The 15,772-nt window shown below is 55.5% G+C and overlaps 3 protein-coding genes across 4 annotated transcripts in view; 2 read left to right on the forward strand and 1 right to left on the reverse strand.

Annotated features, from left to right (window-relative positions):
• NDC80 (NDC80 kinetochore complex component) overlaps positions 1-1,016 on the reverse strand; it is a 64,431-nt gene extending 63,415 nt beyond the window's left edge. Inside the window, exon 1 of the mRNA XM_073577011.1 lies at positions 878-1,016. The gene's annotated coding sequence lies outside the window, so the exon portion shown is untranslated. The remainder of the gene's footprint in view (positions 1-877) is intronic.
• On the forward strand, positions 949-5,094 carry TAF13 (TATA-box binding protein associated factor 13). Of its 2 annotated transcripts, none has more exons than XM_073577013.1 (4): positions 949-1,105; positions 1,265-1,343; positions 1,684-1,781; positions 4,773-5,094. In XM_073577013.1, exons 1-4 carry the CDS (start codon positions 1,079-1,081, stop codon positions 4,941-4,943), a joined length of 375 nt encoding a protein of 124 aa, XP_073433114.1. In that variant the 5' UTR covers positions 949-1,078; the 3' UTR covers positions 4,944-5,094. The 2 variants fall into 2 exon arrangements, with proteins under 2 accessions (XP_073433114.1, XP_073433113.1); XM_073577012.1 differs by having other exon boundaries at positions 975-1,114.
• A 1,409-nt stretch (positions 5,095-6,503) lies between these two features.
• KPNA1 (karyopherin subunit alpha 1) overlaps positions 6,504-15,772 on the forward strand; it is a 71,328-nt gene continuing 62,059 nt past the window's right edge. Inside the window, exon 1 of the mRNA XM_073577014.1 lies at positions 6,504-6,712. The gene's annotated coding sequence lies outside the window, so the exon portion shown is untranslated. The remainder of the gene's footprint in view (positions 6,713-15,772) is intronic.

Raw genomic sequence — 15,772 nt, forward strand, 5'->3', positions numbered from 1 at the left:
ATCAGGGGGCAGCTCCCGGCCCCGCTCCCTCCCGGGCTCCGCTCCCTCCCAGCTCCGCACTATCAGGGGGCAGCTCCCGGCTCCGCTCCCTCCCGGGCTCCGCACTATCAGGGGGCGGCTCCCGGCTCCGCTCCCTCCCGGGCTCCGCACTATCAGGGGGCAGCTCCCGGCTCCGCTCCCTCCCGGGCTCCGCACTATCAGGGGGCGGCTCCCGGCTCCGCTCCCTCCCGGGCTCCGCACTATCAGGGGGCGGCTCCCGGGCTCCGCTCCCTCCCGGGCTCCGCACTATCAGGGGGCAGCTCCCGGCTCCGCTCCCTCCCGGGCTCCGCACTATCAGGGGGCAGCTCCCGGCTCCGCTCCCTCCCGGGCTCCGCACTATCAGGGGGCGGCTCCCGGCTCCGCTCCCTCCCGGGCTCCGCACTATCAGGGGGCAGCTCCCGGGCTCCGCTCCCTCCCGGGCTCCGCACTATCAGGGGGCAGCTCCCGGCTCCGCTCCCTCCCGGGCTCCGCACTATCAGGGGGCAGCTCCCGGCTCCGCTCCCTCCCGGGCTCCGCACTATCAGGGGGCAGCTCCCGGCTCCGCTCCCTCCCGGGCTCCGCACTATCAGGGGGCAGCTCCCGGGCTCCGCTCCCTCCCGGGCTCCGCACTATCAGGGGGCAGCTCCCGGCTCCGCTCCCTCCCGGGCAACGCACTATCAGGGGGCAGCTCCCGGCTCCGCTCCCTCCCGGGCCCCGCACTATCAGGGGGCAGCTCCCGGCTCCGCTCCCTCCCGGGCTCCGCACTATCAGGGGGCAGCTCCCGGCTCCGCTCCCTCCCGGGCTCCGCACTATCAGGGGGCAGCTCCCGGCTCCGCTCCCTCCCGGGCTCCGCACTCACCGCCGCTGTTTTTCTGGTGGTTTCCTAGCGGTTATTTTCGAAGTTCGAACTGAGGCGCCGCGCAGTCACGTGGTGTGTGACGTTGATCACGTGTCGTCGTTTGCCATGTGGGGCGGTGCCTGCTTCCTGTTTACAGCCGCCATATTGCTGCTCCCGGAAGTGGCTGCGTGATGGCGGAAGTTGTTTCTTGGAGACGGTAAGATGGCGGATGAGGACGAAGATCAGCCGGTGAGCGGAGTAAGGGGGTGACAATGTTGATTTCTTGTGTTTCCGTGTTGGGGGAGGCCGTGTGTGCCGCGGTCTGTCTGGTAGTAGGCCCCGCACGCCTCCTCCCTCGGTTCTCTGGTGATTGTTTCCTTCTAACTTCTAATCTCTTTGACTTTGTAGTTTGAGGAAGAGACCGATGACCAGGCGGGAGGAGCAGAGGGCGGCCCCGGGCGCAGGAAGCGGCTGTTCTCCAAAGAGCGTAAGTGACCTAACACCCCCCCCCCCCTCGGTCCACTGTACCTCGCTGCCACTGCCCCCCTCCCCCGGTCCGCCGTGCCTCTACCGCCCTCGGTCCGCTGTACCTTGCTGCCTGTGCCCCCCGCCCCCCCCCCCCCCCCGTTCACTGTACCTCTCTGCCCCCCTCCCCCGGTCCGCTGTGCCTTTTCCCCTCCCCACCCCCTGAGCGACACTGTAGTATTCACAGTGCTGCCATAAAGCACAGGGGTCCGGCCGGGGTAGGAGTTGTGGTTTCCCGCAGCGGGCGGGGTAGACCCCATGTTGTACATGCTGCCTGTCTCACCGCCGTCTCCCCTCCACAGTCCGGTGTATGATGTACGGCTTCGGAGATGATCAGAATCCCTACACTGAGTCCGTGGACATCCTGGAGGATCTGGTGATCGAGTTCATCACAGAGATGGTGAGGAAAGACAGATGGGGGCGCTGCTGAGCGCGGGGTACGGCAGACAGGGGGCGCCGCAGGGCTGTACACGGACCGGGGCTGTGTGAGAGCTTCAGTGTGAGTTCATACAATTTGCAGCCAGAACTCCGGACCCGTCCGTGTGCAACAATGTCCTGTACATGACAAAAAGCCAGAGAAAGTGTAGTGATAGGGCTGTGCTGGCGGCTGCAGGGGGCTGTGCTGGCGGCTGCGGAGGTGAAGCGTTCTGGGGGAGATGCTGCGGGGGGCTGTGCTGGCGGCTGCGGGGGGCTGTGCTGGCGGCTGCGGAGGTTAAGCGTTCTGGGGGAGATGCTGCGGGGGGCTGTGCTGGCGGGTGCGGAGGTGAAGCGTTCTGGGTGAGATGCAGCGGGGGGCTGTTTTGGCGGGTGCGGAGGTGAAGCGTTGTGGGGGAGATGCTGCGGGGGGCTGTGCTGGCGGGTGCGGAGGTGAAGCGTTCTGGGTGAGATGCTGCGGGGGGCTGTGCTGGCGGCTGCGGGGGGCTGTGCTGGCGGCTGCGGAGGTGAAGCGTTCTGGGGGAGATGCTGCGGGGGGCTGTGCTGGCGGGTGCGGAGGTGAAGCGTTCTGGGGGAGATGCTGCGGGGGGCTGTTCTGGCGGCTGCGGAGGTGAAGCGTTCTGGGGGAGATGCTGCGGGGGGCTGTGCTGGCGGGTGCGGAGGTGAAGCGTTCTGGGGGAGATGCTGCGGGGGGCTGTTCTGGCGGCTGCAGGGGGCTGTGCTGGCGGCTGCGGAGGTGAAGCGTTCTGGGGGAGATGCTGCGGGGGGCTGTGCTGGCGGCTGCGGAGGTGAAGCGTTCTGGGGGAGATGCTGCGGGGGGCTGTGCTGGCGGGTGCGGAGGTGAAGCGTTCTGGGGGAGATGCTGCGGGGGGCTGTTCTGGCGGGTGCGGAGGTGAAGCGTTCTGGGGAAGATGCTGCGGGGGGCTGTGCTGGCGGGTGCGGAGGTGAAGCGTTCTAGGGGAGATGCTGCGGGGGGCTGTGCTGGCGGCTGCGGGGGGCTGTGCTGGCGGCTGCGGAGGTGAAGCGTTCTGGGGGAGATGCTGCGGGGGGCTGTGCTGGCGGGTGCGGAGGTGAAGCGTTCTGGGTGAGATGCAGCGGGGGGCTGTTTTGGCGGGTGCGGAGGTGAAGCGTTGTGGGGGAGATGCTGCGGGGGGCTGTGCTGGCGGGTGCGGAGGTGAAGCGTTCTGGGTGAGATGCTGCGGGGGGCTGTGCTGGCGGCTGCGGGGGGCTGTGCTGGCGGCTGCGGGGGGCTGTGCTGGGTGGGGAGATGCAGCGGGGGGCTGTGCTGGCGGCTGCGGGGGGCTGTGCTGGCGGCTGCGGGGGGCTGTGCTGGCGGCTGCGGGGGTGGAGCGTTCTTGGGGGAGATGCTGCGGGGGGCTGTGCTGGCGGCTGCGGGGGGCTGTGCTGGGTGCGGAGGTGGAGCGTTCTTGGGGGAGATGCAGCGGGGGGGCTGTGCTGGCGGCTGCGGGGGGCTGTGCTGGGTGCGGAGGTGGAGCGTTCTGGGGGAGATGCTGCGGGGGGCTGTTCTGGCGGGTGCGGAGGTGAAGCGTTCTTGGGGGAGATGCTGCGGGGGGCTGTTCTGGCGGGTGCGGAGGTGAAGCGTTCTTGGGGGAGATGCTGCGGGGGGCTGTTCTGGCGGGTGCGGAGGTGAAGCGTTCTTGGGGGAGATGCTGCGGGGGGCTGTTCTGGCGGGTGCGGAGGTGAAGCGTTCTTGGGGGAGATGCTGCGGGGGGCTGTTCTGGCGGGTGCGGAGGTGAAGCGTTCTGGGTGAGATGCAGCGGGGGGCTGTGCTGGCGGGTGCGGAGGTGAAGCGTTCTGGGTGAGATGCAGCGGGGTGCAGTGCGGGAACAGAGTATTTTGGGGGTGAGATGCTGGTGGGTGCAGAGCGGTAGCATTGCTGAAAGTGCCAGGGGTGCAGACGCTCATCTACAACCACACCCCTGGGATAATGGCGGCTTACTGATGTCCTGGCCCGGGTGGAGCTAGTCTGACTGCCGTATGTGGAGTCGGGAAGGAATTTTTTTCCCCAATGTGAAGCTTACTGTTGCCACATGGGTTTTTTTTGCCTTCCTCTGGATCAACATGTTAGGGCAAGTTAGGATAGGATATGGGTTGAACTAGATGGACTTAAAGTCTCCCTTCAACCTTAATAACTATGTTACTATGTCTGCAGAGCTCAGCAGTGAATATTCGTTACCTGCCTGTAGGAACGTTATTGATGCTGAAGCCGCAGCCTCATATAGATTCTAGGGTTCGCTCGCCCTTCCCAGGTCCAGCACTGTTCAGTCTATTGTTGATCGTCTGCAGTGTTCAGATGTCCACAGAGCTGCAGCCAGTCACTGGGCACATGGCATAGTGCTGGCTCCATCATTGGCTGCAATGCTGTTAAGGTGGCATCACCACTGCAGCCAATCGGCAAAGACAGAGGCAGCGCTAAACCCAGTGATCATTAATAAGGAGGAGCTGCTCCCCCGTCTGATGTTTGCAGCAGGGCGACCCCCGTTACTTCTGGATTTTGCTTCTCGGGGACATAAGCTGCAGTCTGGTCTCCGCTGTCCATCGCTCCGGTACCTGTCTGTGGAGCGGCTGCAGCACTTACCCTTCTATGTATCGGACCTGACTTTGGGGCAGCTATTTGTTCCCTTCAGCCCACGTAGAATATGACTGAATCCACCCAGATTTGCGGCCTGTTCCGTGTGGTGCACAGTATACCGGGGGTAATGAGACAACGGGGCGTGTACATACTGTGACTCGTCCAGACCGGGGCCGTTCTCACTTCTGCGCCTGTGATGTTGTGGCAATTCGGAAGCATAAGGGGGAGCCCTGGATTTCGGGCGCAGGAGCAAGGACCGGTCTCTGGCACTGAGGTGCGAGGTCAGGACGATGATGGGCCGTGATGGTCAGTGCTGGGGGTGGAGGCCTCTTCTGTCTCCTGATTCTACTCTTCTTCTTCCAGACCCATAAAGCCATGTCTATTGGGCGGCAGGGCCGGGTGCAGGTGGAGGACATCGTCTTCCTGATCCGGAAGGACCCGCGCAAGTTTGCAAGAGTGAAGGATCTACTGACCATGAATGAGGAGCTGAAGAGGGCGAGGAAGGCCTTCGACGAAGCCAATTATGGCTCCTAGTGACTCTGCCTGCTCGGGGGAGGGGCTCTGCCTGCTCGGGGGAGGGGCTCTGCCAACATAGGCTTCATTATGGTAACAAGGTCATCTATTTTTTTTTTTTTTTTTAAATGTTCTGTAAGAAACAATGCAAAATAAAACCCTTTTTTTTATACCTCTGTGCTGGAAGGCTTTGGTTTCTTAGACGTTCCGCGCTGCAGCGGGAGGTCGGGGCAATGTTTCATCTGTATGAGGAGTAGATCGGTAGTTTCGGGCTGAAGATCAGATGATTGGCATCTGTGTAGCTGTGGAGTATCGCCACCGCTGCGCTTATTTATTTGCAAGCAGTTGTGCGATGTTATTGGACGCTGGATAGCCAGTGATAAGCTTCAGGCGGCTTCTGTTCTTCCCCCATGATCTACAGTGCAGCTATGATTGTTTCTGTTGGCTCCTGTACACACTGAGCGCACATCCATTGTACAAAACACAGTGATTGGCAGCTGTTGGGCCGCCTATGTGATCCAGAGCCGCCTCTGTGATCCTGAGCTGCTCCTGTCATCTGGAGCCGCCTCTGTGAATCAGAGCCGCCTCTGTGGTGCGGAGGGCCCCCTGCCGTCTGTGATCTGGAGCCACCTCTGGTGCGGAGGGCCCCCTGCCGCCACTGTGATCTGGAGCTGCCTCTGTGGTGCGGAGGGCCCCCTGTCGCCTCTGTGGTGCGGAGGGCCCCCTGTCGCCTCTGTGGTGCGGAGGGCCCCCTGCCGCCTCTGTGATCCGGAGCCGCCTCTGTGATCCGGAGCCGCCTCTGTGATCCGGAGCCGCCTCTGTGATCCGGAGCCGCCTCTGTGGTGCGGAGGGCCCCCCGCTGCCTCTGTGATCCGGAGCCGCCTCTGTGATCCGGAGCCGCCTCCCGCCGCCTCTGTGATCCGGAGCCGCCTCTGTGATCCGGAGCCGCCTCTGTGGTGCGGAGCCGCCTCTGTGGTGCGGAGCCGCCTCTGTGGTGCGGAGCCGCCTCTGTGGTGCGGAGCCGCCTCTGTGGTGCGGAGCCGCCTCTGTGGTGCGGAGCCGCCTCTGTGGTGCGGAGGGCCCCCCGCCGCCTCTGTGATCCGGAGCCGCCTCTGTGGTGCGGAGGGCTCCCCGCCACCTCTGTGATTTGGAGCCGCCTCTGTTGGGGTGGGGGGAGGCCTCTGTGGTTTTGGGGGCCCCCAGCCGCCTCTTCTCTGCTCTCCTGTGATCTGATTTCACTTTCTGGATTTCCCTCTGATGCTTACACTACCTAACTTCAGCCAGCAGGTGGCGTCCTGGCAGCAGTTAATTAACCTCCCGCTGTGCGCTGTTTCAACCAGGCGGTGGCGATCGTCTCCTCAGTGGCCGCGTTCTGCAGCACGATGTCGTGTTGGTGACAGCAGGCGGCGCTGTTGTTTCCTCTGCTTTTTTTTTTTACTGGCGATGAAACGGAGTGCGCAGATAAAAATGACTGCGATCACTGATCTTTGTATAAGGATAAAAAGAGGAAGGATAATCTAAGGGAGTACAATGATGGTGGATCACCGCCTACAAGGCAGGGGAGTACTAAGATGGCGTCCGCTACAGGAGCCGCGGAGGGTCAAGGCGCGTGTCCTGCGTCTGTCATTAGACGAACCCTTTACCAGAAGCGTCCATTGGGGTTCGGCCATTGCGCATGCGCACCGGCCTCTCACGCAGGACTGGACTAATACCGGCAGCGGAGGCCTGACACCGGAGACCGAGCAAGACAGCGGCAGCAGCGGAGCCACAGACCCCGGAGGAGGCAGCAGGTGAGCGGCGAGGCCCGTGTTGTTATGGTGGGATCCTCCGGGCCGGTACAGACCGAGCGTCACCGGGAGTGCGGCATAGGAGCTCGGGGGCCCTCACTGTACGGTGCGGTATTATCTCTGTGTGTACAGGGCTCCACCATTAGTAGTGTTATTATTGCTCCTGTAACCTCTCCTAGTTTGGTTTCTTACCCTCAAGTTTCTCTTTCCCATATATATATATATATATAACTAGCTGAAGAGCCCGACGCTGCCCGGACATAGTATATAGCAAATTATAATTATCCTCCATCCCATAGTCCCGTGCCCATATACCCATCATACATATCCTCCATCCCATAGTCCAGTGCCCATATACCCATCACACATCCACCATCCCATAATCCTGTGCCCATATACCCATCATACATATCCTCCATCCCATAGTTCCGTGCCCATATACCCATCATACATCCTCCATCCCATAGTCCCGTGCGCATATACCCATCACACATCCTACATCCCATAGTCCAGTGCCCATATACCCATCATACATATCCTCCATACCATAGTCCCGTGCCCATATACCCATCATACATATCCTCCATCCCATAGTCCAGTGCCCATATACCCATCATACATATCCTCCATCCCATAGTCCAGTGCCCATATACCCATCACACATCCACCATCCCATAATCCTGTGCCCATATACCCATCATACATATCCTCCATCCCATAGTTCCGTGCCCATATACCCATCACACATCCTCCATCCCATAGTCCCGTGCCCATATACCCATCATACATATCCTCCATACCATAGTCCCGTGCCCATATACCCATCATACATATCCTCCATCCCATAGTCCAGTGCCCATATACCCATCACACATCCACCATCCCATAATCCTGTGCCCATATACCCATCATACATATCCTCCATCCCATAGTTCCGTGCCCATATACCCATCACACATCCGCCATCCCATAATCCTGTGCCCATATACCCATCACACATCCTCCATCCCATAGTCCCGTGCCCATATACCCATCACACATCCACCATCCCATAATCCTGTGCCCATATACCCGTCATACATATCCTCCATCCCATAGTCCCGTGCCCATATACCCATCACACATCCTCCATCCCATAGTCCCGTGCCCATATACCCATCACACATCCGCCATCCCATAATCCTGTGCCCATATACCCGTCATACATATCCTCCATCCCATAGTCCCGTGCCCATATACCCGTCACACATCCTCCATCCCATAGTCCAGTGCCCATATACCCATCATACATATCCTCCATCCCATAGTCCTGTGCCCATATACCCATCACACATCCGCCATCCCATAATCCTGTGCCCATATACCCGTCATACATATCCTCCATCCCATAGTCCCGTGCCCATATACCCATCACACATCCGCCATCCCATAATCCTGTGCCCATATACCCGTCATACATATCCTCCATCCCATAGTCCCGTGCCCATATACCCATCACACATCCTCCATCCCATAGTCCAGTGCCCATATACCCATCATACATATCCTCCATCCCATAGTCCTGTGCCCATATACCCATCACACATCCGCCATCCCATAATCCTGTGCCCATATACCCGTCATACATATCCTCCATCCCATAGTCCAGTGCCCATATACCCATCACACATCCTCCATCCCATAGTCCCGTGCCCATATACCCATCACACATCCGCCATCCCATAATCCTGTGCCCATATACCCGTCATACATATCCTCCATCCCATAGTCCCGTGCCCATATACCCATCACACATCCTCCATCCCATAGTCCAGTGCCCATATACCCATCATACATATCCTCCATCCCATAGTCCTGTGCCCATATACCCATCACACATCCTCCATCCCATAGTCCCGTGCCCATATACCCATCATACATATCCTCCATCCCATAGTCCCGTGCCCATATACCCATCATACATATCCTCCATCCCATAGTCCAGTGCCCATATACCCATCATACATATCCTCCATCCCATAGTCCCGTGCCCATATACCCATCATACATATCCTCCATCCCATAGTCCAGTGCCCATTTACCCATCATACATATCCTCCATCCCATAGTCCCGTGCCCATATACCCATCATACATATCCTCCATCCCATAGTCCAGTGCCCATATACCCATCATACATATCCTCCATCCCATAGTCCCATGCCCATATATCCATCATACATATCCTCCATCCCATAGTCCAGTGCCCATATACCCATCATACATATCCTCCATCCAATAGTCCAGTGCCCACATACCCATCATACATATCCTCCATCCCATAGTCCCGTGCCCATATACCCATCATACATATCCTCCATCCCATAGTCCCATGCCCATATACCCATCATACATATCCTCCATCCCATAGTCCAGTGCCCATATACCCATCATACATATCCTCCATCCCATAGTCCCATGCCCATATATCCATCATACATATCCTCCATCCCATAGTCCAGTGCCCACATACCCATCATACATATCCTCCATCCCATAGTCCAGTGCCCATTTACCCATCATACATATCCTCCATCCCATAGTCCCGTGCCCATATACCCATCATACATATCCTCCATCCCATAGTCCAGTGCCCATATACCCATCATACATATCCGCCATCCCATAGTCCCATGCCCATATACCCATCATACATATCCTCCATCCCATAGTCCAGTGCCCATATACCCATCATACATATCCTCCATCCCATAGTCCAGTGCCCATATACCCATCATACATATCCTCCATCCCATAGTCCCGTGCCCATATACCCATCATACATATCCTCCATCCCATAGTCCCGTGCCCATATACCCATCATACATCCTCCATCCCATAGTCCCGTGCCCATATACCCATCATACATATCCTCCATCCCATAGTCCTGTGCCCATATACCCATCATACATATCCTCCATCCCATAGTCCAGTGCCCATATACCCATCATACATATCCTCCATCCCATAGTCCCGTGCCCATATACCCATCATACATATCCTCCATCCCATAGTCCAGTACCCATATACCCATCATACATATCCTCCATCCCATAGTCCTGTGCCCATATACCCATCATACATCCTCCATCCCATAGTCCCGTGCCCATATACCCATCACACATATCCTCCATCCCATAGTCCTGTGCCCATATACCCATCACACATATCCGCCATCCCATATTCCAGTGCCCATATACCCATCATACATATCCTCCATCCCATAGTCCCGTGCCCATATACCCATCACACATCCTCCATCCCATAGTCCCGTGCCCATATACCCATCACACATCCTCCATCCCATAGTCCCGTGCCCATATACCCATCACACATATCCGCCATCCCATATTCCAGTGCCCATATACCCATCATACATATCCTCCATCCCATAGTCCCGTGCCCATATACCCATCACACATCCTCCATCCCATAGTCCCGTGCCCATATACCCATCACACATCCTCCATCCCATAGTCCCGTGCCCATATACCCATCACACATATCCGCCATCCCATAGTCCAGTGCCCATATACCCATCACACATCCTCCATCCCATAGTCCCGTGCCCATATACCCATCATACATATCCGCCATCCCATAGTCCCGTGCCCATATACCCATCACACATCCTCCATCCCATAGTCCAGTGCCCATATAACCATCATACATCCTCCATCCCATAGTCCCGTGCCCATATACCCATCATACATATCCTCCATCCCATAGTCCCGTGCCCATATACCCATCACACATCCTCCATCCCATAGTCCCGTGCCCATATACCCATCACACATATCCGCCATCCCATAGTCCCGTGCCCATATACCCATCACACATATCCGCCATCCCATAGTCCCGTGCCCATATACCCATCATACATATCCTCTATCCCATAGTCCCGTGCCCATATACCCATCATACATATCCTCCATCCCATAGTCCCGTGCCCATATACCCATCATACATCCTCCATCCCATAGTTCCGTGCCCATATACACATCCTCCATCCCATAGTCCCATGCCCATATACCCATCATACATATCCTCCATCCCATAGTCCAGTGCCCATATACCCATCATACATCCTCCATCCCATAGTCCCATGCCCATATACCCATCATACATATCCTCCATCCCATAGTCCCGTGCCCATATACCCATCATACATATCCTCCATCCCATAGTCCTGTGCCCATATACCCATCACACATATCCGCCATCCCATAGTCCTGTGCCCATATACCCATCACACATATCCGCCATCCCATAGTCCAGTGCCCATATACCCATCATACATATCCGCCATCCCATAGTCCAGTGCCCATATACCCATCATACATATCCTCCATCCCATAGTCCCGTGCCCATATACCCATCACACAGCCTCCATCCCATAGTCCCGTGCCCATATACCCATCACACAGCCTCCATCCCATAGTCCCGTGCCCATATACCCATCACACATATCCGCCATCCCATAGTCCAGTGCCCATATACCCATCACACATATCCTCCATCCCATAGTCCCGTGCCCATATACCCATCATACATATCCGCCATCCCATAGTCCCGTGCCCATATACCCATCACACATCCTCCATCCCATAGTCCAGTGCCCATATACCCATCATACATCCTCCATCCCATAGTCCCGTGCCCATATACCCATCATACATATCCTCCATCCCATAGTCCCGTGCCCATATACCCATCACACATCCTCCATCCCATAGTCCCGTGCCCATATACCCATCACACATATCCGCCATCCCATAGTCCCGTGCCCATATACCCATCACACATCCTCCATCCCATAGTCCAGTGCCCATATACCCATCATACATATCCTCCATCCCATAGGTATATGGGCACGGGACTATCATACATCCTCCATCCCATAGTCCCGTGCCCATATACCCATCATACATATCCTCTATCCCATAGTCCCGTGCCCATATACCCATCACACATCCTCCATCCCATAGTCCAGTGCCCATATACCCATCATACATATCCTCCATCCCATAGTCCAGTGCCCATATACCCATCATACATATCCTCCATCCCATAGTCCCGTGCCCATATACCCATCACACATCCTCCATCCCATAGTCCCGTGCTCATATACCCATCATACATATCCGCCATCCCATAGTCCCGTGCCCATATACCCATCATACATCCTCCATCCCATAGTCCAGTGCCCATATACCCATCATACATATCCTCCATCCCATAGTCCCGTGCCCATATACCCATCATACATCCTCCATCCCATAGTCCCGTGCCCATATACCCATCATACATATCCGCCATCCCATAGTCCCGTGCCCATATACCCATCATACATATCCTCCATCCCATAGTCCTGTGCCCATATACACATCACACATATCCTCCATCCCATAGTCCCATGCCCATATACCCATCATACATATCCTCCATCCCATAGTCCCGTGCCCATATACCCATCACACATATCCGCCATCCCATAGTCCCGTGCCCATATACCCATCATACATATCCGCCATCCCATAGTCCCGTGCCCATATACCCATCATACATATCCGCCATCCCATAGTCCCGTGCCCATATACCCATCACACATATCCTCCATCCCATAGTCCCGTGCCCATATACCCATCACACATATCCTCCATCCCATAGTCCCGTGCCCATATACCCATCACACATATCCTCCATCCCATAGTCCTGTGCCCATATACCCATCATACATATCCTCCATCCCATAGTCCCGTGCCCATATACCCATCATACATATCCGCCATCCCATAGTCCCGTGCCCATATACCCATCATACATATCCTCCATCCCATAGTCCCGTGCCCATATACCCATCATACATATCCGCCATCCCATAGTCCCGTGCCCATATACCCATCATACATATCCTCCATCCCATAGTCCCGTGCCCATATACCCATCACACATATCCTCCATCCCATAGTCCCGTGCCCATATACCCATCACACATATCCTCCATCCCATAGTCCCGTGCCCATATACCCATCATACATATCCGCCATCCCATAGTCCCGTGCCCATATACCCATCATACATATCCTCCATCCCATAGTCCCGTGCCCATATACCCATCATACATATCCTCCATCCCATAGTCCCGTGCCCATATACCCATCATACATATCCCCCATCCCATAGTCCAATGCCCATATACCCATCATACATATCCTCCATCCCATAGTCACGTGCCCATATACCCATCACACATCCTCCATCCCATAGTCCCGTGCCCATATACCCATCATACATATCCTCCATCCCATAGTCCCGTGCCCATATACCCATCATACATATCCGCCATCCCATAGTCCCGTGCCCATATACCCATCACACATCCTCCATCCCATAGTCCCGTGCCCATATACCCATCATACATATCCGCCATCCCATAGTCCCGTGCCCATATACCCATCACACATCCTCCATCCCATAGTCCCGTGCCCATATACCCATCATACATATCCTCCATCCCATAGTCCCGTGCCCATATACCCATCACACATCCTCCATCCCATAGTCCCGTGCCCATATACCCATCATACATATCCTCCATCCCATAGTCCCGTGCCCATATACCCATCACACATATCCTCCATCCCATAGTCCCATGCCCATATACCCATCATACATATCCGCCATCCCATAGTCCCGTGCCCATATACCCATCATACATATCCGCCATCCCATAGTCCCGTGCCCATATACCCATCATACATATCCTCCATCCCATAGTCCCATGCCCATATACCCATCATACATATCCTCCATCCCATAGTCCCGTGCCCATATACCCATCATACATATCCTCCATCCCATAGTCCCGTGCCCATATACCCATCACACATCCTCCATCCCATAGTCCCGTGCCCATATACCCATCATACATATCCTCCATCCCATAGTCCCGTGCCCATATACCCATCACACATCCTCCATCCCATAGTCCCGTGCCCATATACCCATCATACATATCCTCCATCTCATAGTCCCGTGCCCATATACCCATCATACATCCTCCATCCCATAGTTCCAGGCCCTTATACTCATCATACATATCCTCCATCCCATAGTCCCGTGCCCATATACCCATCACACATCCTCCATGCCATAGTCCCATGCCCATATACCCATCACACATCCTCCATCCCATAGTCCCGTGCCCATATACCCATCATACATATCCTCCATCCCATAGTCCAGTGCCCATATACCCATCACACATCCTCCATCCCATAGTCCCATGCCCATATACCCATCATACATATCCTCCATCCCATAGTCCCGTGCCCATATACCCATCATCCATATCCTCCATCCCATAGTCCAGTGCCCATATACCCATCATACATCCTCCATCCCATAGTCCCGTGCCCATATACCCATCACACATCCTCCATCCCATAGTCCCGTGCCCATATACCCATCATACATATCCTCCATCCCATAGTCCAGTGCCCATATACCCATCACACATCCTCCATCCCATAGTCCCATGCCCATATACCCATCATACATATCCTCCATCCCATAGTCCCGTGCCCATATACCCATCATCCATATCCTCCATCCCATAGTCCAGTGCCCATATACCCATCACACATCCTCCATCCCATAGTCCCATGCCCATATACCCATCACACATCCTCCATCCCATAGTCCCGTGCCCATATACCCATCATACATATCCTCCATCCCATAGTCCAGTGCCCATATACCCATCACACATCCTCCATCCCATAGTCCCATGCCCATATACCCATCACACATCCTCCATCCCATAGTCCCGTGCCCATATACTCATCATACATATCCTCCATCCCATAGTCCCGTGCCCATATACCCATCATCCATATCCTCCATCCCATAGTCCAGTGCCCATATACCCATCACACATCCTCCATCCCATAGTCCCGTGCCCATATACCCATCATCCATATCCTCCATCCCATAGTCCCGTGCCCATATACCCATCATACATATCCTCCATCCCATAGTCCAGTGCCCATATACCCATCACACATCCTCCATCCCATAGTCCCGTGCCCATATACCCATCATACATATCCTCCATCCCATAGTCCCGTGCCCATATACCAGTCACATATCCTCCATCCCATAGTCAGCCATTATGACATAATAATGAGGAGCCGGGCTTGATACACACTGTTCCCCCATTATGTAGATAGGGGCAAAATTGTTTGTTGAATTGGAACGTGCGGGGTTAAAATTTCGCCTCACAACATAGCTTAGGACGCTCTCGGGGTCCAGACGTGCGACTGTGCCATATTTTGTGGCTGTAGCTGCGATGGTGCGGATGCCAATCCCGGACACACACACACACTTGAGCTTTATATATTAGATATACACTCACTGGCCACTTTATTAGGTACACCATGCTAGTAAGGGGTTGGACCCCCTTTTGCCTTCAGAACTGCCTCAATTCTTCGTGGCAGAGATTCAACAAGGTGCTGGAAGCATTCCTCAGAGATTTTGGACCATATTGACATGATGGCATCACACAGTTGGCGCAGATTTGTCGGCTGCACATCCCTGATGCGAATCTCCCGTTCCACCACATCCCAAAGATGCTCTATTGGATTGAGATCTGGTGACTGAGGAGGCCATTTGAGTACAGTGAACTCATTGTCATGTTCAAGAAACCAATCTGAGATGATTCGAGCTTTATGACATGGCGCATTATCCTGCTGAAAGTAGCCATCAGATGTTGGGTACATTGTGGTCATAAAGGGATGGACATGGTCAGCAACAATACTCAGGTAGGCTGTGGCGTTGCAACGATGCTCAATTGGTACCAAGGGGCCCAAAGAGTGCCCAGAAAAAATTCCCCACACCATGACACCACCACCACCAGCCTGAACCGTTGATACAAGGCAGGATGGATCCATGCTTTCATGTTGTTTACGCCAAATTCTGACCCTACCATCCGAATGTCGCAGCAGAAATCGAGACTCATCAG

The sequence above is a fragment of the Dendrobates tinctorius genome, unplaced genomic scaffold, assembly GCF_039654945.1.
Source record: "Dendrobates tinctorius isolate UK_male_01 unplaced genomic scaffold, ASM3965494v1 ptg000054l, whole genome shotgun sequence".
NCBI classification, from domain to species: Eukaryota; Metazoa; Chordata; class Amphibia; order Anura; family Dendrobatidae; genus Dendrobates; species Dendrobates tinctorius.

Bases quoted from the DNA above. Each gene is read 5' to 3' on its own strand.
- TAF13 (XM_073577012.1), top strand. From the start codon at position 1,079: ATGGCGGATGAGGACGAAGATCAGCCGGTGAGCGGA. The intron at 1,344-1,683 runs GTAAGTGACCTA...TCCCCTCCACAG, and splicing joins GCGGCTGTTCTCCAAAGAGC to TCCGGTGTATGATGTACGGC. The intron at 1,782-4,772 runs GTGAGGAAAGAC...TTCTTCTTCCAG, and splicing joins TCGAGTTCATCACAGAGATG to ACCCATAAAGCCATGTCTAT.